This window comes from Chiloscyllium punctatum, chromosome 12 (genome assembly GCF_047496795.1).
Source record: "Chiloscyllium punctatum isolate Juve2018m chromosome 12, sChiPun1.3, whole genome shotgun sequence".
NCBI classification, from domain to species: domain Eukaryota; kingdom Metazoa; phylum Chordata; class Chondrichthyes; order Orectolobiformes; family Hemiscylliidae; genus Chiloscyllium; species Chiloscyllium punctatum.
Genome location: NC_092750.1, coordinates 28,102,693 through 28,130,275, shown reverse-complemented (window position 1 = coordinate 28,130,275; position 27,583 = coordinate 28,102,693). Strand labels below are relative to the sequence as shown.

General features: G+C 39.2%; 1 protein-coding gene and 1 long non-coding RNA gene across 3 annotated transcripts; one reads left to right on the top strand and one right to left on the bottom strand.

The window, feature by feature from the left end:
- isy1 (ISY1 splicing factor homolog) lies at window positions 1-22,180 on the bottom strand. Its single transcript, XM_072582202.1, has 11 exons — window positions 22,094-22,180; window positions 19,928-19,950; window positions 16,817-16,868; window positions 16,029-16,094; window positions 13,066-13,108; window positions 12,868-12,980; window positions 11,364-11,481; window positions 10,363-10,485; window positions 2,204-2,319; window positions 700-786; window positions 1-361 (listed from the first exon to the last, which is right to left on the bottom strand). Exons 1-11 carry the CDS (start codon window positions 22,094-22,096, stop codon window positions 254-256), a joined length of 852 nt encoding a protein of 283 aa, XP_072438303.1. The 5' UTR covers window positions 22,097-22,180; the 3' UTR covers window positions 1-253.
- A 112-nt stretch (window positions 22,181-22,292) lies between these two features.
- LOC140483730 (uncharacterized) lies at window positions 22,293-27,108 on the top strand. 2 transcript variants are annotated; one of them, XR_011962025.1, is made up of 3 exons: window positions 22,293-22,390; window positions 23,003-25,794; window positions 26,825-27,108. It is a non-coding gene; the product is annotated as an uncharacterized lncRNA (long non-coding RNA). The 2 variants fall into 2 exon arrangements; XR_011962024.1 differs by lacking the exon at window positions 22,293-22,390 and having other exon boundaries at window positions 22,673-25,794.
- The last annotated feature ends 475 nt before the right edge of the window (window positions 27,109-27,583 follow it).

Below are 27,583 nucleotides of genomic sequence, written 5' to 3'. Positions count from 1 at the left end.
TTATCTAAAAAAGATCATTTTATTAAATTAGAAATGAAAAATAGATTCAATTCACATTAACTTAAAAAGGCTTGTTATTTACATAAAGCATTGTCTGGTCCTCCACCATCATAGATGTCAATATTGGGCTTTTCTGGCCATTGTGCAACATTGTACTTGAGCTCGGTGTCTTATTTGGTGCACAAACCTACAACTAGATTGTTAGTTTCATATAAAATAAGTCCCCTTGTATTAGCTATCAAATATTGTGTTGTTACAATCCGAGAAGCCTTTTTGCATCTTCACTTTGAGCCATTAAAGTTTCACTGGCATATTTCTGTAAAAGCTCCATTTTCTTCCGTCGTACAAGAGCCTCCTCAATCTGCAAAGACAGAAATTAAAAATATTATCAAGTTATTACATTCAGAAAAGTCGTCCAAGTAGATAATTATATTAAGTACTAAATAGAATTATATGTTATAAAGCAGAACAATCCACCACTGTCGAAAGAACTTGAAATAAGTCACACTTGAAGTACTCGTGACTCAATTTCTTAAGAATGTACTACGAGCAACAGTAGATGGTCATTTTTAGAACATCATTCCTTCAACCCATAGCTACAATCAGAAAGAGCAGCCTGAAGTTAAAAAAAATCACAAGCATACGTTCTCTCTGCACTTCAGTGTTATTGTATTTAGAATTTCTTCAATGTTTTCTTACCTCTTTCTGTGATGGTACAGGAACATGAGCTATAAATTTTTGCTGGTTTTCCTCTCCTTCCAGCTGTTCCCCACCTTCATCATCAGACTGATGCATATGAAATTAAATAAAATTAATTTATCAGAAACAGAATCGTGCTTTGAATTATTCAGATTATATTATGCATTTAATTTAATATATTTTTTAGAACAAAGGTTAAAATGTTCAGCTGTCATGACTTAAATTTTAGCTGCCTAAAGAAATATTAACTTTTTTCCTTTCTCTCATTAGCAATACCATTTTTCTACAGCAGAAAATGCAAAACAAAGGCTTTAATTATCAAACATTAATGGGAAAAAATGGCATAAATATTCAAACACACAACTGTATTCAAGGAGGTTTTGCGAAGACAGCTATATAATCTTAAAAAACAGATCAAGTCTTACAGACACAATATTATCAAACTACAAAAGATGCCAAAATATTCTTTTGTGCAAGCACATCTTTACATATTATTTCTGTTCCTGGACCATTGTAAAAATGATTTATAGTAGAATCCAGGGACATTGACATTAGGGGATTCTGTAGCAATAACACATTGAATGTTAAGTGGAGATGGTTAGATTCTCTCATGCTGGAGATGGCCATGACCTCCACTTGAGACTTAAGTCAAGTCACTTCTCAGCCCAACGTCTGAATGTTTTCCAGGTCATGCTGCATTCTGATATGGACTGCTTCAGTACCCGAGGAGTTCTGAATCCTAATGAATATTTGTGCAATTGATAGACATTGCTACCTCAATGCCTTTCCCTTAACCATAAAGGTCAAAGGAAACATCTGAAAACGAATAGGTTTATGACACTACCCTGGGGAACTCTGCAGCAGTGTACTGATACAGATGATTGGCTTCCAATAACCACAGCTATCCTTTTGTCTTTCTTTGAGTTGTTGGAGATGATTGTAGACAGTGACTTCAATTTTGTGGGGTTCCTTGATGTCACACTCAGTCAAATGTTGCTTTGATATCAAACGCAGTCACTGAGTTCACCTCTGGATTCAGACTTTGCAGTACCCAGACTGAGCATCACTGAATAGGTTATTGATGTTAAGTTCCCCTTGAGAGGACTGCCAAAAACAGAGTTACTCAAGAGGAAGCAGATGAGGCTATATTTGACATGATAGAATTTTTCCTGATTTTTGTGGATAGGACATAACTAAACAACTTTCCACATTGTCCGAAAGATGCCAGTGAAGTACATGTATGAAAACTCGAGCTATGCAGGAAAGAGGTCAGTTGCAATCTTACTATATGAAGAATGGGCTTGTGTAGTGATACAAATGTCACTGTCCCATTTCTTTTGTTCTTATACAATCATTATATATCTGGCTGAGATGCTCTTCAGAGTGCCAGTGTAGACTCGATGGGCCAAATGGCTTGCTTCCACAGTGATTCTGTGATCTTTTCTGAAAAATCCTGTATGTAAAACAGTCACTATTCTAATTCAAGTTTTGGTACAACATTTACCTCATCATCTTTCACTGCATAAATGTTTACTTCTTCCTCCTCCTCTTCTTTGTCACCTCCATACTCAAGTCTGGCCTCTTTATCTGCCTTCCATTTTTGTACAGCTTCCATTATAACTAAGAAGTGGGGGAAAAACAAAGTTGAAATACTCAATTTAAATGTAAATTTTGTTCGCAGCTGGTTTGCCCTTGGTCAGAGCATAAATGCTCTTGTTCATCTTAAGATGCAGATCACTAAGCCATGTCTGTTACTGATATTTCCACTTATGTAAGTCATAACACTGATCATAATGAAGACTTCAAAATTTCAGTATCTGGTAACTGTGGAATTCAAAGCCGGCAAATTTAGGAAACAAGCCATCACAGATTTCAGTTTCAATCTTATTCATACATAATGCTGATTGTCTAAGACATCAATATCTACTGACATACAGAAGGTTATGAATAGATTGTATTACAGAATGCAAAAGTCATAGATTTGAGGGATTGGGATTTCAGAGCAGGAGAAGAAAGTGATATTTTTAATCCAAATTGTGAGGTGAGCTTGAAGCCAAGTAGATTAATTTAAAATAATGTCCAGTATTTGAGCAAAGTGCAAAATAGTATGACAGGAAGAAAAAAAACATAAATAACCTAGATTAAAACATAATAGAATAAGTTACACCTGGACCAGAACAGACGGGAGTTTGTGAACCCGGAAGTTCAAGGCACTTGATAAAATCATTCATAAGAGACGGGTATCTAATTGTGAAGCTCATTACATTAAAGACAAATGATTGACCTGGTCAGAAGATCGGGTGAGTGGCAGGAGACAGGTAAGTAACTCATTCTAGATTTACAAAAAAAGGACAGAATGTGGTATTTTCTAAAAGCTAGAAACGATAGAGCTCGAAAGGGACTTGGGTATCCAGGTACAGATCATTAAAACATCATGAACAATTACAGAAAATAAAAAGATGTGAATGGCCTTTATAACTAGAACACTTGAATATGAAAAGGATTAAATCATGCTCGAGTTATAAAAGGCCCTGATTACACAGTGCCTAGTGTTGGCCACCTCACCAGAGAAAGAAGATCTGGAGGGAGTGCTGAGTAGATTTACCAGAGTACCTGGACATGGAATTAAATTGTTACATGAGATTACACAAATTAGACTTAGAGTCATAGAGTCATTGAGATGTACAGCATGGAAACAGACCTTTCAGTCCAACCCGTCCATGCCGACCAGATATCCCAACCCAATCTCATCACACCTGCCAGCACCTGGCCCATGTCCCTCCAAACCCTTCCTATTCATATACCCATCCAAATGCCTCTTAAATGTTGCAACTGTACCAGTCTCCACCACTTCCTCTGGCAGCTTATTCCATACCCGTACCACCCTGTGTGTGAAAATGTTGCCCCTTAGGTCTGTTTTATATCTTTCCCCTCTCACAACATCCTTCCGATTGGAAGGAGACCAGAATTGCACGCAATATTCCAACAGTGGCCTAAACAATGTCCAGTACAGCCGCAACATCACCTCCCAACTCCTGTACTCAATACTCTGACCAATAAAGGAAAGCATACCAAATGCCTTCTTCACCATCCTATCTACCTGCAACTCCACTTTCAAGGAGCTATGAACCTGCACTCCAAGGTCTCTTTGTTCAACAACACTCCCTAGGACCTTATCATTAAGTGTATAAGTCCTGCTAAGATTTGCTTTCTCAAAATGCAGCACCTCGCATTTAGCTGAATTAAACTCCATCTGCCACTTCTCAGCCCATTCTAAACCATAGAATTTAGATGGCTAAGGGGTGAATTGGAGAACAGATAGGGCAGAGAGAGAGAGAGAGAAACTATTTCTGCTGGTTGGAAGACAAGAACCAGGAGAAATTGCCAAAAAATTAGAACAGTTAAATCAGGAAGCACTTCTACTCACAAAAAGACTTGTAGAAATTCTGAAAACTCAAATTAATACTAGATCAATTATTCATTTCAAGTCAGAGATAAACAGGTTGGATCTTAACTAAAAATATTAAGGGATGAAACAAAGGCAGGTATATGGACTTAGGTTGCAGAATCAGCCACGTTCTTTTTTAAAAATAGAACAGGCCTGAGGGACTAAATCATTTATTCGTACTTTTGGCATATCAGCATGAAAAGGTTGAGCACTTTTTCCCGGCAAGCACTGTGGTGTGTATTACTTCTGCGCTTTGTTGGGTATTTTTAAAATGTACACAATCCTTTACAAATCTGTGATGCCCCAAATTATCACAATTTAATGAAATTACACTGCTAATCACATGCACATGAATAGAAGTTTTTTACTGTAATAAACTAAATTGGTTTAGTTGATAATGTTACATATTATGAGAATCGACGTTTCGGGCATCAGCCCTTCTTCAGGAATGAGGAAATTGTGTCCAGCAGGCGAAGATAAAAGGTTGGGAGGAGGGACTTTGGGGAGGGGCGTTGAGAATGCGATAGGTGGAGGGAGGTCAAGGTGAGGGTGATAGGCCGGAGTGGGGTGGGGGCGGAGAGGTCAGGAAGAAGATTGCAGGCTAGGAAGGCGGTGCTGAGTTTGAGGGATTTGACTGAGACAAGGTGGGGGGAGGGGAAATGAGGAAACTGGAGAAATCGGGGTTCATCCCTTGTGGTTGGAGGGTTCCCAGGCGGAAGATGAGGCGCTCTTCCTCCAACAGTCGTGTTGCCATGGTCTGGCGATGGAGTCGTCCAAGGACCTGCATGTCCTTGGTGGAGTGGGAGGAGGAGTTGAAGTGTTGGGCTACGGGGTGGTTGGGTTGGTTGGTGGACCAACCAACCCAACCACCCGTAAGCCCAACATTTCAACTCCCCCTCCCACTCCACCAAGGACATGCAGGTCCTTGGACACCTCCATCGCCAGACCATGGCAACACGACGGTTGGAGGAAGAGCGCCTCATCTTCCGCCTGGGAACCCTCCAACCACAAGGGATGAACCCCGATTTCTCCAGTTTCCTCATTTCCCCTCCCCCCACCTTGTCTCAGTCAAATCCCTCAAACTCAGCACCACCTTCCTAACCTGCAATCTTCTTCCTGACCTCTCCGTCCCCACCCCACTCCGGCCTATCACCCTCACTTTGACCTCCCTCCACCTATCGCATTCTCAACGCCCCTCCCCAAAGTCCCTCCTCCCAACCTTTTATCTTAGCCTGCTGGACACAATTTCCTCATTCCTGAAGAAGGGCTGATGCCCGAAACGTCGATTCTCCTGTTCCTTGGATGCTGCCTGACCTGCTGCGCTTTTCCAGCAACACATTTTCAGCTCTGATCTCCAGCATCTGCAGTCCTCACTTTCTCCTCAATGTTACATATTATAGCAACATAATGTAATAAGAAATGAGATACCATTGGGAAAAGTCACATATACTTCATTAAAATCTAAACCTTTCCCATTTTGCAATCGTGCATCTTTCCGTACAAGTCTACAAATTTCATTTTTAAATTAATTTACAGGATGGGCCTGTATTTATTGTCACCCCCAATCAAACAGAGGGCAGTTAAGAGTCAATCACATTGGTGTGGATTTGGAGTCAAATGTAAGCCAGACCAGATAAGGATAACAGTTTCTTTCCTAAAGGACATTAGTGAATCAGATGTTTTTTTTTCCCACAATTGACAACGGCTTTATGGTCATCATTAGACACAATTTCAGATTTATATTGAAATAAAATTCCACCATCTGCTTTGGTAGGATTTAAACCCTGTTCATGAGAGCTTTTCTGGATTAATAGTCTGGTGATAATACCATTGCGCCTTCACCTCCATCATCCATGTGAGAGATGATGGGAATGCAGCCTCAGAAATTATTGGGGTTAGTTGAGATCATTATTGTAACATCATAAGAACTGGAAACATTGTTTAAAAAAAAGCATTTACCATGAGCATATGCATACTCATTAGGAAATTCATTTAATTATCATCACTTTAATCACATACTCATGATCACTAGCCACTTCTCAGAACATCTCAGCCAAACTCAGTTGCTAGTTGCTGTGTAGATTTACTCCCTTCTGCTCTGAGCAGCAGGATGGACCATTTTTGTGCGGCTTTTAAGGAGGACAAGAGTTACTACACCAAAACAATTACTACTGCTGTCCTAAACTGACAATACATGACCAGTCTTCAAAGAACAAATTAATGCAATAACTTTATCCAAAAATAGATACTACTTTTTTTAAACCACACGTACACTGAAGTTTTGAAATTATGCAAGGTCTGAAAAAGTAAGGCTGATTCAGAAACACTAAGCATGATTCCAAAATTGCATGTATTTGGAATTCAACTGATTGAAGCACTGATCGGTGACTGAAGGAGAACAACATGATCTATAAAGACATATGTTTAAAACCAGAGCATGCAAAACAAACCCTTCCGTAAACTGCAATAATAAATTATTTAACATACTAAACTGCATTCTTGAATGTAAGTCAAAACAGCACAATTAGTTAAAATAACAATATTTTCTGGATTCAAATTCAATCAAAATGAGTAAACATGTGATCACTAAAGCAGAGTGAATAAGATATTGTATTACATATGGACCAAGGTTAAAAGATTAAGGACTAAAGGGATGGATTTTCCTATTTTTAGGCAAAGCATTATTTCTGGGACATTTAACAGCAGGTTCTTTTCCAAGAGTCAAAGTTTCACGCTTTACATAATTTATTGTGCAACTGCCCTCCTTGGCATCCTTCTCGTGCATTCATGTGGCAGGAGAGGTGAGATTCCTGCCACACAAACTTACAGGGCACCGCCTCATATTTAATGCTTGGTGCACACACTTCAGATGCTGCAAATCAGGAATTACCTCACACGTTGTCCTCTTCGAAAACAAAATGTCTCAGAAACTGAAGGTGGCACCCCACTTTTCAGATGGAGATTCGGAAATCCTGGTGGATAGGGTGGTCAATGAGACCATTTTTCTTTAAACCACGCAGACCACAAGAGGGGCCAAGGTACAGCAGGTATGGACAGCCTGCCAGGATCAAATCAAATGCAAGCAATGCATCAAAAAGGTCAATGACCTTCTGTGTTCCACAAGAGTAAATGCAATAATAGTTTTACCTCACGCTCATTCATCCAATGCACACTGTCGCATGCAGCAAACCAACAGCTCTCTCCATCTTCACTACTAACCCTTTCTACACATGTACAGACAAGTGATTGAGTTCTTGAACGTCATAGCTCAGTTGACCACTGGTAAGTTAGCAACTAAAGAGTTAGCAAGCATGACAATCCCATTTCTGCTGTTAACAGGACAGAGGGTCAAAATGGGTACACTGTCAGTCAGGTTTTATAGCAAAAAACACTGCAGGGGAGGGAGAGTGTTGTTTGACTTTATTATTAAATCAGATTAATAAGTTCTTATCAAGCTCTATCATATTGAATGTTTAATTTACTTTCTGAAGGGCTGGATAATAGCACAAAATATACGCTAATTGCCTAAGATCACAAAGGAGGCCAAACATTATCCTGCAAATATCATTATTGCCATTACTAGGCAACATGATATGCCTGAATGTAAAACACTCAGACTGCTATGGGACTGGCCAGCTCCACTGGATTAGCACCATTTTAAAAAGGACAGAACTTCATCCATTTGTTCAGTAAATTACTGCATATATTGGCAGGAAGTCTACAAAACTATAGAATTCAAAAAATATACAGATAGTAAACCTTACTAAATGGATTACCCCCAAAACGTCAGAATGATGAAACCTGAGCCAGTGATGGCAAAACTTCACATTATAATTGTGAAGCTGACACTGATGTTTACAAATCTTAGTTAAATGCAAAAGACGCTGTCCCTGATTTTCTTCTCTTCTACAGGTTGCAGATGGAAACGTTTAGAAACTGCATAAACGTATGAGAGCTTCCATTTTTGCAATCTAAACTAAGAATCCGTGAAAAGGTCATCTCAGTGGACAATCTGCAAATGAGTTTTTAGGCGGTATCATAAATTATATTTATTGAACAACCCTCAAATATCATTATTCCTCAATCATTATTTCTTTTTAATTTTTAGAATTTGAAATTCCACAATGAATAAAATATCCAAAGTTTTTTTGAAAGTTTGGTTATTCCGATTCTAACTCAATTCTATTTCTTTGTCCCATTTGTTTTAATTTGTAAAATTATTTACTGAAGGGTGACCAATGCATTTTATTTCATGCTGGATTGGCTACAGTGTCCAGGGATGTGTACGTTAGATGGATTAGCCATGGAGAATGCAGGGTTACAGGGAGAGAATGGGGGGGCGGGCGGAAAGAGGTGGTCTGGGTGGGATGCTGTTTGGAAGGTCAGTGTGGACTCAATGAGCCAAATGCTTCCACAATCGATGGATTGTATGATTTTAAGATGGTGAGAACTCTTCAAGGTCATGAGTTACTCATCGCTTTTGATTATACTGTTCTTGCCGGATGTCAGGGTCTCCCTTATTGAGTGTCAGAATCAAACTATTGACAGGAAAAATGAAATCTATGCCACAAGATCAGGACCTTTGCAGGCAGCTATCTTTGAATTCAGTGACAAGTGCTATTATTTCATCACTGATGGCTAAATCCAAACAATCATTGAGCAATCAAAAATACATTCTGGGTTTTTCACACCTGAGATTTAGAATTATTGTACCCAATATGATTTGCAAATGCTTTAAGTATAAATTTATGTTTCATTATATAAACATTATATGTTTTTCTTATTAAGGTTATCAAATAGCTGTTACGTTATGGTAAGAACAAATTTTTAAATATACTTTTGGGAAGTTCTTGGGTTAGGTAACTGCTTTAACCTTGAAAAAATTAGAGATGGGCAGCCACTCTGGCCCCATGGACAAAAAAATTGCAGAATGGAAGGCTTGAAACTTCCTTTATCAATCCTGTCAGAGTCCCTTAGTGCACTTCCAAGATTAGTGAACCCTGTGCCTTCATCAAGGTCAGTTTTTCAAATACTGATGGTCAAAAGTACAGATTGCCAGAAGTGGCTAGAAGCCTGGAACAACTACCGGAAGCTGCAGGTCTATCCATCAAAAACTGAAGGACCTCTTTAGAATGTAATCGCACTCACTAGCATGCAACAAATCTTACATAATACATTTGTAGTTTTAAAATTTGCAGTCTTAATATAACTAGTGTAATATAATTGTGTGCATTTATGTCCCAACTTCTATCTGTAGTCCTTTAGGACTACAGGTGAAGGTCTTTCACCTGGACAAATGTACCATAGATTTCCCTGAAATAGTAACGTATTACAAAGATTTGAGCAACAGGTGAAGCTAGTTGTTCCATGCTGTTTGGTGCAGTGGCAACATAAGTGGTGTTGGCCACTTTCAGAATGTTGCCGTCAAGCCAAAAAGATCATTTATTTCACAAATCAGTAATATACCATTTGAGTTTCAGAGTCAGTGAGATACCAGGAATGTAAGTCAGTCATAAGTCCCAAAAACAGCACATCCCTTTCACTGTGCATAACAAGCAAGGTACTGACCATACCCAATCAGCATGTACTTGAAATGTTTGCAACTGGGTCTAACATTAGATGCAATTCTGCAATCGCTGGTTGATCCTGAATGCACAAGGAATTGTGTTGTCTGTCAGGCTTGTAACTGTTTTCAATCCAACAAAACAGGTTCATTTCTCAGGGTAATGCCCTGACCAGAGTCAACCTTCCTGGTTTAGAATTTAAGCAGAGGCAGGCACTTAACTGTCCGTCAACATTAATGAGGACATTCTCCATGGCAACACCTCTATTGGTGTCCACTTGCTAACCAATCAGCACTTGCCTTTCATGCAGTATAAAATGTTGATTTTTTTTTCCCTCTGAATTAATAACCTTGCAATTTGTCCTGAGGAGCACAAGACGAAAAGCTTCAACAAAATGTGTCTATTTTCAGAAATTCTCAAGTTTTACTGCCAATTGCTGTTTGGAACTGGATGTAATCTGTGTCAAATCATGTTATTCCAATATAGATTAGATTCTGGATTAGTGGTGCTGGAAGAGCACAGCAGTTCAGGCAGCATCCGGAGCAGTATGTCTATTATGTCAATAACCTGTATTTATCACAATTACAGAATTCTATCATTTGTTACAGCTGCCAAACTGCCAAATGTAATAAATTAGCTCTTTAGATTTACCTTGTTTCTCAAGCTCTTGTTCTAGGGGTAGAAGGACACCATCATCTTCATCTCTGTAACCGTAATAGTCTGCATCAATATCTTTCATGAGCTCAGCACGGGTTTTCCGTGGTGGGGCAGGTGCTGCAACCAAAGATATAATTAAATGGTATGTTGTAATTTCTTTGAACAACAACAAATGTATTATGCACTGCACTGCCTATTATTATATATTTAGTTTTGAGTGTTTTTTAAAAAAAATCATTCTTCTTAACATCTTTTGCCAATATTATTAAAATATGTCTAGGTAATATTATCCAATATCTAAAATGTTAATGTTCATCGATATAGTATGGTAAACGATACATCTGAACACTAGCATGCAGCACTATAATTTGTTAGTGAAATCAGTGATATTTTGGGCTGATTAGAAAACTAACAATAGATTCACTTGGTGGTGTCAAGAATATCAGATAAAAGAAAATTGGAAGCCTGCATATTTTGAAATAAGACAATTTTTGTTTAAAGTCAGAGAGTCATTCAAAGACAAAGGCACCGATGAGATGGCCTGCTTCTTAAGCAATGCAACTACAATTCTGGAAGAAAAGCTTTATATCATTTGGATTCCCCTATAACTCAACAGATATGCATACCAACAAGGGCCCATGTTTAATTATTTGCATTAGGTAAAGAAATAGTAGGTGTACTGCAACTAGTCTCATCTTACTGAAGTTAGGGATTGGGTAAAGTCAACCACCATGCATAACTAGTAGCCAGCAACACAGTTAGCAAGTTGTGGAAGTACATACAAATATTAGAGGAGGATAAGATTTTTGGTTCATCTGTGTCTTTCCTATGATCAAGAAGCATGCAACAATCACGGTCAAGGGTCAAACATGAAAAATAGGAATAGAAACAGGATACCAGGATTGTCCATCACACTTCCTTATAGATTGAAGGTTTTAGAATTACAGGTGGAAAAGAACTGGTAGAAAAGGATGAAATTTAAAAAATAAACATACGTTCTTTTTCAAACAGTTCTCGGACTCCTGGCAAATCTTTAGCTGCTCCAAAATACTTGTATCCTCTATTGCCTGGAACTTCTTTTCCCTCGTGATCCAACATTTTTGGCCCAATTTTCTAAGTGTTGAAAAAAATCTCCAAGTTACAAAAAAGCATTATCCAGCCTATAATCTTACAATGTTGCATTAGATTTAACAGGAACAGTACAATATCACAGCACAATGAATAATCAATGCTCAGCTCCAGGGTGGGAGAAGGCAAATCGGAGTCATATATATCCATAGCAATGTTGAATTCTTGATTTTAGCTGTTTCACAGAAGTCAGCACCCACTTCCTTGAACACTTCATAGTGACCAGTTTTAGAATGACAACAGCAAAAACCTGAGGGGGACATTCACCTTCTATGCTGGGGATTGTGCACAATTTATAAATTCCCAGAAAACTGCAACACAAAGAATCTTGAGTTAAATTGTTAAAAAAATTAAAATACAAATTCCAATATTACACCAATTCAGCATTTGACAGTTGAAGGATATGCCACTCAATCCGATAACATACAATCAATTATGTTGAAGTGTTAGGATGTAGATCCTAATGAATGTCAACAAGACGACAACACTTGCAGGATATTGTTCAGAAAAGCATCATTTGGTGGTGAGGTCACCAGCAATAGTCAGTAAAGGCCTGGGTCTTTGGTATGGGATGGTGAAGCAATAGCAGTGATACACGGAGGCCCTTTTGTGGAACAGTGATAGTGTTCCTGAACCAAGAGGCCTGGGTTCAAGTCCCACCTGCTCCAGAGGTGTGTAATAACATCTTTGAACAGGCTGATTTGAAAAGCATGTAACATTTAAAAAAATAGCAGTAATGTATGACAAGAAGCAACATAGCAAGTACAAGTACTCAAGACAGACAGGTAATCCGGATGATCGGCGAAGTGGGAAATACAAGCAATAGAGCAAGAAGTCAAAAGGTCCAGGGGAGCAAGGAGAAGATATATTGTTGCAGCTAAAGGGATCGGGCGTGAAACTGAATCCATATTTTCACTTCCCCGGCATCTGAAGTTTTAAAACATGGGAAAATTGATATTTCAGCAATAAACTAGAAGACCAATTATTTAAGTAGTGTAACAAAGGATCACTAAACAACCAATTTATTTATTTCTGCTGAATGTTAAAAAAACTAACAGCCTGTACTAATAGATACTAGCCTTTTATAGTTAAGTACCTTGTATGTTTTCAAAGGTTTTCATCTATCTTGGAAACAGAAGCTTAAAAGATTTAAACAAAGAGGTACATACATAGACTTATGGAGTTGCACCTAATAATAAATTAAGATTGCCTAGGCTTGTTTAAAATTAGGACACCAATTCTGAAATAGGTGCTATTAGATCCTTTGTTTCAATGCTTCAATCAAAATCTGAAAATGTATAATTTCTAACAGCTATGGCTGCCATTGTAATAACCATCTGTGTCATCAGAACAGTTTCATAAGGTACTTACTCCATAGTCTGGACCTCCTAACTCCTTTATTCTGACTTCCCAATGGCCCTTCTCTCGCAATAACTTATTGATTTCATCGTTCAGATCACGTATCCGAAATTCTCCCAAACCAGCTTTAAGTAAAAAAAAGTATGTTTAATTTATACAAATGCATACTATAAAACCGAACACAAATTTTGAAGAATTTCAGAAACTTACCATTTTGTATCTGTGCTACCTTTTTGGAAATTTCACTTATTATCTACAAAATAATACAAAGGTTTAATTACTAAATAGAAATAAGCTACAGACATTATGAAAACTATCTGATAACGTGTATCCCCTAAAAGTAAATCTATATATTTTTATTTCTAGGATCAGTAATAAAGCAACTATAGCATGATCCCATGGAAGGGATGGCTTCAAGCTTAAACATTTATAAAGTTCCACGCATCTATCTTTGAACTAAATCCTAAAACTGATATTAGAAATTACACAGGCAGAACAATGCATAAGTGATTTTACTAAACATTTATTGAAATTTAGCAAGTTATAACAAGCACTTAAAGTGAGAAATAAAAACCAAAAGAATTGCAGATGCTGTAACTCACAAACAATAACAAATTGCTGGAAAAGCTCAGCTTGTCTGGCAGTATCTGTGGAAAGAAATCAGAATTAATGTTTCAGGTCCAGTGACACTTCCTCAGAACCCTGTTTTCTCTCCACAGATGCTACCAGACCTGCTGAGCTCTTCCAACAATTTCTGTTTTGGTACTTAAAAATGAGAAAAACAATATCATTTCCCAGTAATTCAATCAAAATATGAAACATTTTCTCTAACAAGATTAATTAGAATTTAGTTTATAGTAAAGTTGTTTATAATATTAAAATACAAGTTGTCTTGCATTAGACTATATTAGAATTAATTCTTTTTTTCCTCCTTACACTGTTAGGTTATGTTTTAATGGCTATGTTTTGTTTTCCCATATATGAGTTAAAGCTTACAGTACACTTACAACTATTAATATAAATATTTGAAAAAATAGCGTGAAAAAATTTAAACATCTTCACTGTTACTTCACTGAAGAAAACAAAAACACCAACTTCAGTGTGGAACTCCAATAAAAATACCAAATTAATGCTGAAATCTACAATTTCACTTCTGTGATTGTTTGCAATAGCATATAGTTAGGTTGAATAAGCGGGGAAAGACTTAGTAGGTGAAGAAAAAAAGTGTGAAGTCATGCAATTTGTTAGAAGAATCAAAAGGCAGTCTATTACTTAAATGGAGAGTGATTCTTAAAAAGTGCAGCACACGGAGATCTGGTTGTTCTTGTGCATGTAACACAAAAGGTTAGCATACAAGTGTCCCAAGTAATTAAGAAGGCAAATGGAATTTGGCCCTTATTACTCAAGATTTCGAGCTTAAAAATGGGGAAGTCATTACGAATCACATTGTCCAATACCTGAAGTATCGTGTACAGTTTGGTCCCCATATTAAGAAAGGACATACTGGTTTTGGAGGTAATTCAAATGTCAAATGAATGAGCTGCCAGAGGAAGTGGTGGAGGCTGGTACAATTGCAACATTTAAGAGGCATTTGGATGGGTATATGAATAGGAAAGGTTTGGAGGGATATGGGCCGGGTGATGGCAGGTGGGACTAGATTGGGTTGGGATATCTGGTTGGCATGGACGGGTTGGACCGAAGGGTGTTTCCATGCGGTACATCTCTATGACTCTATTTAAACAATTGTAATAACATCACAGATTTGCTATGGTCCAGAAACCTATCGCGTCCACACTAGCTCTCCAAGCAAATATCATGGCTTAGCATCATGCTCTTGCACTTTCTCCATAGTCCTGTACATCCTTCATATTTAGTTAAACCTGTTATGCTTTTTTGAATGCCTCAAATAAACATTAAGCACACTTAAATCAGTTACTGTGGTGAACAGAAGATTCTTGTTACATTTATTTCTTTTGCAAATCACTTTAGATGGGTGTCACTCATTCACAGGAACAATGCCACCCTGTGTACTCTGTCCAGGTCTTTCATGATTTAAAAAAAATCCCCAATCAAATCTCTTCTTAGCTTTACACACACTGTACACTGTTAGCCAGTAACAGTCTCCATTAACAACCCCACCGCCCCGTGGCCGAACATTTCAACTCAGTTTCCCACTCTGCCAAGGACATGCAGGTGCTGAGCCTCCTCCATCTCTACTCCCTTACCAACAGATGCCTGGAGGAAGAACACCTCATCTTCTGCCTCGGAACACTTCAACCCCAGGACATCAGTGTGGACTTCACCAGTTTCCTCTCCCTCTACCTTACCCCAGTTCCAACCTTCCAGCTCAGCACCATCCTCATGACCTGTCCATCCGCTCCACCCTCCTCTCCGACCGATCATCTTTATCCCCACTTCCATCCACCTATTGCACTCTTAGTTACCTTCTCCCCAGCCCCACCATTCCCCACACCCTCCCATTTATCTCTCCACCTCGGAGGCTCCCAGCATCATGCCTGATGATGGGCTCCGGCCCGAAATGTCGACTTTCCTGCTCCTTGGATGCTGCCTGACCTGCTGTGCTTTTCCAGCAACATTCTAATCTTGACTCTGATCTCCAGTATCTGCAGTCCTCACTTTCACCTCCAATAACAAATATTCACCCTCCTAGCCAGATCGTTATCTGTCCACTATTTGTCTGTCCACTATTCTTCTGTCTCTTTGGGCTCTATCCCCACTTAACCCCTCCCCCATTCTACCTTCTGCATAAAAACTAACATTTTCCTAGCTACCATGAGTCCTGAGGAAGGGTCACTGTACTGAAATGTTAACTCTGATTTCTCTTCACATATGCTGCCAGACCTGCTGAGCGTGACCAGCAATTTCTGCTTTTGTTTCTGACTTACAGCATCCGCAGTTCTTTTGTTTTTTTCTTTAACTTTAACATTGACTAGTTATTAAAATCAGAACAGGAATCTACCCAAATTTCCTAAAATTTCAAACAATCTGAAATTTGATTAAGACAAACTTCCGAGCATCGGATAATAAGGTCTGATATACAATAAAGGATTCAGTAAGGAAACAAATATATTATTGTGCCAAATCCATTCAAGAAACTACTGGAGCTCAAGAGAATTATGAAATGTTAGATTTAACCAGAAGATTTTGCTCACCTGTCTTCTCCATTTCTCTGCTTTATGCAAATCATTACATTCTGATGCAAGGAATGGCCTCCTCTCCTACTGAATGCAGAGACAGTAATCAATACTAACTCCACACCAAATAATGCCAACTTCAAAAAGTTGATTGTAAAGCAAACAAACTGGTGAAGAGGTAAGGATCTCATTATTCAACTTTAGGCAAAAAACATGTTGGAATAATTATGCTGCACTAAATTTATTTTGCTAGAAGGTAATCTATTGGCCAGGTAACACTCATTCCAAATATAATTTGATAGGTAAAGTGTTGATAATTCAGTGGGGCAGCAAGGTGGCTCAGTGGTTAGCACTGTCGCTTCACAGCCTCAGGGACTAGGTTTCGATTCACACCTTGTGTGGAGTTTACACATTCTCTTCGTGTCTACGTGGGTTTTCTCCCAAAATCCAAAGATCTGCAGGTTAGGTGAATTGGCCATGCTAACTTGCACATAGTGTTCAGGGATGTGTGGATTAGGTGCATTAATCTGCGGTAATTGTAGAGCAGTGGGGGAATGGGTCTGGGTGGATTACCCTTCAGAGGGTTGCTGTGGGCTTGTTGGGCTGAGGGGCTTGTTTCCACAATGTAGGGATTCCATGATTCTAAAATATAAGCTCCATAATTAAGCAGTTTTTACTTCTTGTAAATATTAAGGAGACACTTGTGTAGTTGAACAGCATCTATACCAGAGTTTATATTTTTTTTAATATACAAAGTGGTCCTCTTTATTGCATCTTGCTTGAAAACTACTGCATAATTTACCAACCTTAACTTTTCCATCTTCCAGCTGGGCCTGGCGAAACCTTGCCAGAGCAGTCCTGAAACAAACCATTATCATGAATTATTAATTCAACTCTTAGTAATCTATAAGGATGTTGCACTGGAATATAAAATAATACACAAAACAGTGCAGCAATGTAATAAATAAACTCACTAATACAAGAAATAAGTGAAACAAAAGTAGGAAATGCTGGAAAAAAATCTCAAGGATGAGCTAACTGAACACCTTGAAAATTTTCAGTTAATCGGAGAGCCAGCATGGTTTCATGCCTGACAAACCTCATCTAATTTTTTTCAAAAGGAGACTGATGTAGTGGACAGGGGGAGTCTATGAATATTGTTTATATGAACAGAGACATCATTTGATAAAGTCCTACATAACAGATTGTTAACTAAATAGAATTGAGGGCAAATTGGTTGAATGGCAGGAGACAAAGTAGGGCTGGTAGGTACGTGATTGCAAGGATTTGACTAGTGGTGTCCCACAAGGATCTGTGTTAGAACTTATGACTATTCACATTATTTATTAACAACTTGGATAATGGCATAGAAAGTCACATTCTCAGTGCAAAAGAGAAAGGTTAAGCATTCGCAGTAATCGCCAGCCAGAAATGCCAAGGGGGGGTCCAACTCAGCCTACTCCAGTGGTCCCCAGCACCTCAGATTCCAGTCTTTAGCCAATTCAATTCACTCTGTGTGATATCAAGGGCTATTGATGATTGATGAGGGCAGAGCAGTAGATGTGATCTATATGAACTTAAGTAAGGCATTCAACAAGGTTCCCCATGGGAGACTGATTAGCAAGGTTAGATCTCATGGAATACAGGGAGAACTAGCCATTTGGATACAGAACTGGCTCAAAGGTAGTAGACAGAGGATGGTGGTGGAGGGTTGTTTTTCAGACTGGAGGCCTGTGACCAGTGGAGTGCCACAAGGATCGGTGCTGGGCCCTCTACTTTTTGTCATTTACATAAATGACTTGGATGCGAGCATAAGAGGTACAGTTAGTAAGTTTGCAGATGACACCAAAATTGGAGGTGTAGTGGACAGCGAAGAGGGTTACCTCAGATTACAACAGGATCTGGACCAGATGGGCCAATGGGTTGAGAAGTGGCAGAGGGAGTTTAATTCAGATAAATGCGAGGTGCTGCATTTTGGGAAAGCAAATCTTAGCAGGAGTTATACTCTTAATGGTAAGGTCCTAGGGAGTGTTGCTGAACAAAGAGACCTTGGAGTGCAGGTTCATAGCTCCTTGAAAGCGGAGTTGCAGGTAGATAGGATAGTGAAGGCGGCATTTGGTATGCTTTCCTTTCTTGGTCAGAGTATTGAGTACAGGAGTTGGGAGGAGAAAGTGAGGACTGCAGATCAGAGCTGAAAAATGTGTTGCTGGAAAAGCGCAGCAGGTCAGGCAGCATCCAAGGAGCAGGAGAATCGACATTTCGGGCATAAGCCCTTCTTCAGCTTATGCCCGAAACGTCGATTCTCCTGCTCCTTGGATGCTGCCTGACCTGCTGCGCTTTTCCAGCAACACATTTTTCAGTACAGGAGTTGGGAAGTCATGTTACTGCTGTACAGGACATTGGTTAGGTCACTGTTGGAATATTATGTGCAATTCTGGTCTCTTTCCTATCGGAAAGATGCTGTGAAACTTGAAAGGGTTCAGAAAAGATTTACAAGGATGTTGCCAGGGTTGGAGAACTTGAGCTACAGGGAGAGGCTGAACAGGCTGGGGCTGTTTTCCCTGGACCGTCGGAGGCTGAGGGGTGACCTTATAGAGGTTTACAAAATTATGAAGGGCATGGATAGGATAAATAGGCAAAGTCTTTTCCCTGGAGTCAGGGAGCCCAGAACTAGAGAGCATAGGTTTAGGGTGAGAGGGGAAAGATATAAAAGAGACCTAAGGGGCAACTTTTTCACGCAGAGGGTGGTATGTGTATGGAATGAGCTGTCAGAGGATGTGGTGGAGGCTGGTACAATTGCAACATTTAAGAGGCATTTGGATGGGTATATGAATAGGAAGGGTTTGGAGGGATAGGGGCCAGGTGCTGGCAGGTGGGACTAGATTGGGTTGAGGTATCTGATGGCGTGGATGGGTTGGACCGAAGGGTCTGTTTCCCTGCTGTACATCTCTATGACTCTATAACTTGCCACTCCACTAGCGAAGCTGTTCAATATTGTTACAACACTGGCATCTACCCAACGTTGTGGAAAATTGCCCAAGGATGTCCTGTACATAAAAAGCAGGACAAAGCCAATAAACATCCCATCTGTCTACTCAATCATCAGTGAAGTGTTATCAACAGGGCTACCAAGCAGCACATGCTTAGCAATAACTTAGCACTGATGCCTAGTTTGGGTTCTGCCAGGGTCATTCAGCTCCTGACCTCATTGAGCCTTGGAAAAAATGAGCTGAATTCCTGAGGTGCGAGTAACAGACCTTGACATCAAAGCCACATTCGAATGAATATGGCACCAACGAGCCATAGCAAAAACTTAAACTAATGGATATCACGGGGCAAACTCTCACTAGTTGAAGTCACACCTGGTACAAAGAAAAATGGTTACATTTGTTGGAAATTAGTCAGCTTAGCTCTGGGACGTCTCTGTAGAAGTTCTTCAGGGTAACTATTCATGAGTTCTCAATAACCTGCTCAGGAGATGTTACTACACACCTCTGGAGCAGGTGAGACTTGAACTCGGGCTTCATGGTCCAGAGGAGGGGATACTACCACTTTGCCATAAGAGACTCTTAAGGATGCCCTAAACATGAACTGAGGAACCTCATGATTTGCACTCAAATGCTCTACTGCTGAGGTAGTAGCATTTTCACAAGCATCCACTCCCTCCATCATCGATGCTCAGTAGCAGTGTGTACCATTCACCACCAATGAAACAGTAAGTACCATCTACAAGACACACTGCAGTAACTCACTAAGGCTCCTCAGGCTATCCCTTCCAAACCTAAACAGCTAAAATGGATACCATAGTTCAACCAGGTGAAGAAAAACTACATAGAATCCAAAAGTTCACACAAGACACATCAGAATTAAGCTGAAAGTTGGATTTCATTTTAGTAATGAAAATTGAATATACTTACATTGCCTTCTCTGCATTTCGAGCCTGCGGAAGGGAAAATTAATTTTAAATTAAGTTACTCAAGTTAGAAATTAGAACTCAACTCAACATGGCATGCCAACTTTATTACCCCATTTCGATCACCTAGCAAATGTACACAGCAGGATAATGATACACTTATTAAAAACACAGACTGAAATCATAACTCTCACGAAAAGTAATTAATCCACGTCTGTAAATAGGGAATAGGAATTTTTGAAAATGTTAATATCACACTGTCAATTTCACCCAGTGAACATCAGAAAGAATACAAACCAAGAAGAGTCCAATAAACCCCTGTCTAAATTAAATTAGCTCTACTTGGTGTTCAAAGTTAAAAATCCCAACTGCAGATTATAGTCCAACAGGTTTATTTGGAAGCACGAGCTCTTGGAGCCCTGCTCCTTCATCAGGTGGTTATGGAGTATAAGATCATATGACACAGAATTTATGGCAAAAGTTTACAATGTGATGCAACTGAAATTAAATATTGAAAAAGACCTGGATTGTTTGTTAAGTCTCTCAATCTTCTAGAATGACCATGTTGGTTTCAGTTCTTTCATATATAAATCCCAGAACTTCTTTTTAAAGTTACATTCTGAAGTGAATGTTAACAATAGGTGCCATGTCAACTCAGATAATGCACTGAAGCTGTGAGGTGCTCTGCGTAAAGCTGTCTGTGCCCCAATGTTCATACTGATTATACTTCTAAAAAAAGGGATTTACAGAATCTTACATGGATTCACACAGTTTTTGAGCAAAATAAAATGTAATTCTGCAAGTACAAATTCAACCCACAAACGTGTGTGTGGGGTATGAGTGTCTGTGAGAGAGTCATAGAAATGTACAGCATGGAAACAGACCCTTCGGTCCAACCCAATCTAGTCCCACTTGCCAGCACCCCAGCCCATATCCCTTCAAACCCTTCCTATTCATCTACCCATCCAGATGCCTCTTAAATGTTGCAATTGTAGCAGCCTTCATCACTTCCTCTGGCAGCCCATTCTATACACGTACCACCCTCTGAGTGAAAAAGTTGCCCCATAGGTCTCTTTTATATCTTTCCCCTCTCACCCTAAACCTATGCTCTCTAGTTCTGGACTCCCCAAACCCATGGAAAAGACTTTGTCTATTTACACTATGCATGCCCCTCATAATTTTGTAAACCTCTATAAGGTCACCCCTCAGCCTCCGACGCTCCAGGAGGTCACCACTCAGCCTCCAACGCTCCAGGGAAAACAACCCCAACCTGTTCAGCCTCTCCCTGTAGCTCAAATCCTCCAACCCTGGCAACATCCTTGTAAATCTTTTCTGAACCCTTTCAAGTTTCACAACATCTTTCTGATATATTCCAACAGTGGCCTAACCAATGTCCTGTACAGCCACAACATGACCTCCCAACTCCTATACTCAATAATCTGACCAATAAAGGAAAGCATACCAAATGCATTCTTCACTATCCTATGCGTCTAAAGGGGTGTAAGTGTGTGAGAGGGTGCAAGTGTGGGCGTATGAGAGACAGCTTGTGTATTAGAGAGGGTCTGCGTGGACCTGCAGGAGTGTGTGTGTGTGTTTGTGGTGTGTGAGGTGAGAGAGACAGAACGTCGATTTTCCTCGGATGCTGCCTGACCTGCTGTGCTTTTCCAGCACCACACTCTCGACTCTAATCTCCAGCATCTGCAGTCCACGCTTTCGCTTGATCCCATAAAATATGCAATGTGTGCTTGGACGTGCAATTTAGTTTTCCAGCATCGGTGTATCATCTTTAATACGTAGCATGTTAAACCAACTTTAATCCATGAGTATAGTTTTCATAATACAATTAACACTTCAATAATAATAGCAATATATTACTGCACTGGACATTCTAACGAAATGGACAATTAAACTTTGGGTGCTCTGATCAGTTTAACCTATAAGATTGTGAATAAACGTTCCACAGGAACCTTTAAGATTTAAACTGGGAAATACAACTGTTAGCAGGACAGAAATCGCCGAATAGAGAACCCCCTGCAACTAAATAAACCTAAACACACTAGGCGCACATCTTCCAACAAGGACGAAAAGAGGACGGGAAGGGGGTGAAAAACATGCCCCATCCACCCACTTCTCCTCTAACATCGTTTATAATTGCTGATTTGATACATACCATTGTAAAAGTGGTCAACGACTATGATCATGCAACCCAATGCTTCAAGACGCCTGACGAGGAACCGGAAACCGACCTCCCGGGTCGTAGGTCAGGGTTGACGTTTCGACAAGGAGGATGCTGATTGGAGAGTTGGCTTCCCACTGGCGGTGACGGTTGGTGCGCGGGGGAAGAGGAGGGTTTGAACTAGAGTCACGTGGGCGGTCAGCGGTTGCTGTGTGTTGTCGTGGGTCAAGCCAGTCCATAATAGTCAGAGCTTGCGGTTACAAACCTCCTGCTGAAGGGGGAACGCTAGGGGTGAGACGGGTGGTTGACGGGGAAATGGAAGGGGGCGAGAAGGATAGCAGTCAGGTGGAGTGGGGGCAGGAAAATGACGAGTGAGAGAGATGATGTGGAGATGCTGGTGTTGGACAAAATTAGAAATCACACAACACCAGGTTATTGTCCTGTGGGTTTATTTGGAAGGACTAGCTTTCGTGGCGCTGCTTCTGCATCAGGTGGGAAAGTGAGAGGGAGTCAGAGGGGAGCAATGAGTAAGGGGGGGGGGGGGTGATTTGGTGAGAAGTGTGAGATAGTTGGTATGCCCAGTGAGAGAGAGAGAGAGACAGGATGCGTGTAGCTGTGTGTGGTCGTGAGGAGTGCAGGGACAGGGCTTAGAGAGTAATGAGAGAGTAGGGTTTGCAGGGGCGACAGAGTGGATTTAAGGATGAGCTTGGGTTGAGTGAAGGGACTGAGAGCTCTGGAGGGTAGAAAGGGGAGAGGGTCTCTTCTACACTGTTGTGGGGTTGATGAGAAGGTAATCTGGGGATTTGGGTGGGGAGTCTGTTCTGGGGTGGATGTCTGGGGAGTGGTGGCTTAGTCTTTTGTAGACTGACTATAACTAGAGTCCCTGGGATATCAAATCTACAGCACCACCTTAGCTGTCAGTTGGGGTGGGTCGTTGCCTTGGTCGTGATTCCTACCAGCAGCTTCATCTGCAACTAACAGAAGCAGAATTGGAGCAACTCAATGTGATGTACGATTTTGTTTGAGTAAATAAAGAAGCAACTGAAGCCATTGGCAGTAGAGCCCCTAAACAGTGGGCTTAAAGTAATTGTTAGGATCTATGCAGAAGGAACTGCCCAATTCAATTCCTTCATTCCTGGATTCAAGAATAACTCTTAAGTCTAATTGGATGCATGTTTGCCAAATAAATGTTTTGCCAGGTTAAATGGCAAAAGATTTGGAGAGTGATACTGATTTTATAACTGTCAAAGAACTATTTGAAGGTTGAATGGTCTCCTGTGCTGTATCATTCTGTGATGCCATAACTTATACTTTTCTATTTACAAAGAATGAAGTCCTGTGACTGAGCAAAGCAGTGAAAACCAAAGGCAATAATTTGATATTTTGTGCCAGCAATGGCCAATAGTTTTGAAAGGCTTTTGTTTCAGTTGTCATTATTTTGAAATCAATAATTAAGTAGTGGGTTAGCATGGTTAGTGACCAAATGCATTCCTTTGCATTTAACCTGACATTTGAACATGACACAGGTTCCCAATTGGAATGCTAAAGTAAGAGTGAAGTCTGCGCAGCTGTCATTTGTCAGTCTTGGGGTGACAGTGCATGTGTTCAACTTCAGACATTTCATTGTGGATATGCTTCAAAGTTGAATAATTATTGTTGGATTCTCTTATCTAAGCCTATTTATGGGAAGTCACATGTTATTGGACACCATTTCCTAGCAATTTGTGATGTTAGGTCCTTTGCAAATCTGACCTAATCAGTACAAAAACCATAAAGTGTCTAATGAACCTATGGTCTCCCAAGTTCAATTTTATGGTGACCTTAGATTGTGGATCTTATTTGAAGCCATAGTTATTTCCATTGTCAGTGGCTTAAAACAGAATATTTGTTTCTGCTGTAAGTTGTCAAAACATAGTACAAAGATTTTTGCTTTGCTTCTCAGTGTAAATGTTGCTTTCCTTTTACGTGAGTACTGCTTGTGAATTTTCCTCATGAGTACAAGATGATAAGCTTTTACAAAATGTAATTTTCAGTAATATTCAAATGTTGAACCAGCAAACAACAAAAGTAGTGTTCTCAATTTATTTGAAGTCTGATTGCCATAAATGTGGAAAACACTTTGAATATCTCTTTGGACTTCAATTCTCTTTTTTGGTATTATAAAAACAACAAGAATGATATGTAATTGCTGCTGGAAAGTTGCTTTCTCTGCTATCAAAAACAAGAACGTGTTACCTTCCTGAACTAACTCAAAAACCTGAATCAATTTTAAGTCTATATAAATTAAGGTTATCTTGAAACTTTTAGAATATTAATTGAGGATATTACTGAAATATAGTAAATTGTCTGTTTCAGATATGAAGACATGCGGTTTCTCTGTATTAAGTATTGAAATTAGAATCCATAGAATGGTTACAGGCCAGAAAGAGGCCATTTTGGCTTGTCATTTCTGTGCTGGTTTTCTACCAGAACTGTTCAATTAGTCCCACTGCCCTACCAAGTCTAGATAATTCTGCAAATTTTTCACAAAAGGCTTTTGAAGACCTCAATTGAATTGTACATTAAGACATTTCAAATCCAAACCATTTGTTATATTTTTTTAAATCAAGCAGGTTAAATCGGTGCCTCTAGTTTTTGATTCTTCTATTAGTTGACAAAATTTGTCTATCTGTTCTGACCAAACTCCTCATGATTTTGAACACCTTTTATCAAATCTTTCTCCAAGGAGAATGGTTCCAGCTTGTCCAAAATGTCTCCAACTGAAGTTCCTCATCTTTAAACCATTCTCACATTTTTTTTTTCTGCATCTTCTTTAAATGCCTTTACATCTATCTTGAAGTATGGTCCTCAGAATTGGACATCAGTTGAGGCCAAACCAGTGTGTTGCATAGTTTTATCATAACTTAAAGTACAAATGTGATAATGTCTCTATTTATAAAGCCCTATTTAAACAATATGATTTATTAACTACTTTCTCACCATCAATGTTTTGTGCATATATATCCCTAATCTTTCTGCTGTTGCACCCCTTTAGAATTCAGAGAAACCCTACAGTGTGGAAGGTAGGCCATTTGGCCCAACAAGTCCACACTGACCCTCGGAAGAGTAACCCACCCAGTCTCATTCCTCTACCCTATTGCTCTAGCTTGACCTACCCTACACATCCCTGAACAGTATGGACAATTTAGAATGGCCAATTCACCTAAACTGCACATCTTTGAATTGTAGGAGGAAACTGGAGGACCTGGCGGAAATCCATGCAGACTTGTGGAGAATGTGTAAACTCCCCACATATAGTCTAAGGAATTGAACCCAGGTCCTTGGCATTGAGGCAGCGGTCCTAACCACTGAGCCACCATTCTATCAAATAAAGTAATTTTACACTTTGTATTATATTTTATCTGCTACTTGTCTTCACCAATCAAACTAGTCAGTCTATCATTGTCAATTTCTAGCCCGTCAAACGACTCAGCGATCACTTTCATTCTAACTTGTGCATCAATCACTTTCAGTATGAAGCTATCTATTTTGTTGTGACCTCTGATTTTTTTTTAAGCTTTAATTGACTTTATTTTTAAAAATGACAGTGCATTTTTTTCTTCTACCCTCCAACCTGACCAACATGAATGTGCTGGCCTTTGCTAGGATACGGTTCCTGAGCTGACCATTCTTCCTGGATGATAGATTGTGTGCAGGTAAGTTATTCAACTGACCACATAAGAGTAATCATGCCATTCTTTTGAGTAGTGCTATTTTTAATTTGTAGAATCAATGGGATAGCAAGAGGGTAGAGACCTGTGGTTTTTCATCACCTTATTAAGAATACTGAAGCTCATTGCAGCACTCTTGCTGTCACCAGAATTGACATTGAGTAAATCATTGGATCATAGGAATTGAATGGGTGCTGTGCCAAAGGTAGTCTTTGCTGCAATCAGCTTAGTTGAAAGGATGGCTGGTTTGCAACGCAAATAGCATGGGTTCAATTTCCACACTGGCTGAGGTTACTATGAAAGCCTGTCCTTCTCAACCTCTTTCCCCTTGCCTGAGGTGTGGTGACCTTCAAATTAAACCATCACCAGCCATCTCTCTCTAATGAGAGAGCAGCCATATGGCCTGGTAGGAATGGTGACTTTATTCTTTTAATTTTTAAATAAATATCAGAACTTTTGTTAAAAGCAGTGGTACTTTTGCTGAGCAGAGTAAAATCAAGTCTAGTCAAAAGGAATAGAGAAAATTATTTCCAAAATTATTGGATATAAAATTCTCAGACTAAATGAATTTTGCATAGTATTGCAAATGTAGTGCTGTAGACCAAAACTTTTCAAAATCAAACTTGTTTATTCAAATAGTTACTATACATTATTGCACAGATTTTTTTTGATATGAACTTATGAGCACTCAAATATTTACAGCGTGGAAGGAGCCTATTTGACCCATCATGTCAACGGAGATCTGATCACACTTATGCAGCTCTTGGCCAATAGTCCTAAAAGCTATTGCATCACAAGTGAATATCTATATACTGCTTAAATGTTATGAGAGTTACTGATTCAATCAATCAATTGTTCTGAAGGAATATCCTGTGTATTTGTGAACTATGTTATGCATCTGAAGAACCCTGCTGATGGGTTTTTTAACCATAAATGTTCCTACAAATAAACTATTTAGAAAGATAAAGTTAGCAATCCATTTTGTACAATACTAATCAGTGGAATTATTTTTCAGATTACTACTTTGAAAATAAGCTGGCCAGTAATTTTCTGAAGAGAAACATCATAAAGACTAAATTTAAAGAAGAATATTATTATTAAACAAGACACAATGTCAATGGATCTTCATTGTTGACTCCTGCGTATACATTTCACTGCTTGAAAACCTGATATCAGCAGATGGTTCTGTATTAAAATAGCTACATTAATGTGACAGCTGTTGTAAACTATGTGGTTATTATCAATGATAGGCTATTACAGGAACTTAGATTTATGTTGAAAATAAATTATATGCTGACATCTTTTTGTTTTGTTATTTGATACTGTTGATTTAGCACGTGCTTTCCCACAGTTAATATTAGACACTATCGTAACACTGAACAAATCTGTTCTATGTAAATTCCGAAGGATTTTTGTTCCTGAGATTAGGTCTTGGATGTGAACAGTCCTTGGTCTGATTTTTTTCATTTCTTAAATGGACGTTATTGAGTAATTTGCTTCCTGGAATAGAAAGTCATGAGATTGATTTTCAATGTGATATTTATTAATTGGTTGGGTTTTAGCTGATTAGAATTGTTTATACAGTACTACCTAGGAATCTTGAAAATTAGAGAGGACATTATGCAGCTTGAATTTTTCCTTCTGTTCATTGATCATAGACCATTTCTACTGAAATGTAGAAGCTCTGAATTTTTTTTCTGGAGGACTTATTTGTAAGTAATTTGGGGTTAAAATGTAAAAGATCTTGAAACAAAATGCCTTTCAGATGAGAATT

Bases quoted from the DNA above. Each gene is read 5' to 3' on its own strand.
- isy1 (XM_072582202.1), bottom strand. The intron at 16,095-16,816 runs GTTGGTAAATTA...TGCATTCAGTAG, and splicing joins TGGAAGATGGAAAAGTTAAG to GAGAGGAGGCCATTCCTTGC. The intron at 2,320-10,362 runs GTAAATCTAAAG...CCCACTTCTTAG, and splicing joins ACAAGAGCTTGAGAAACAAG to TTATAATGGAAGCTGTACAA.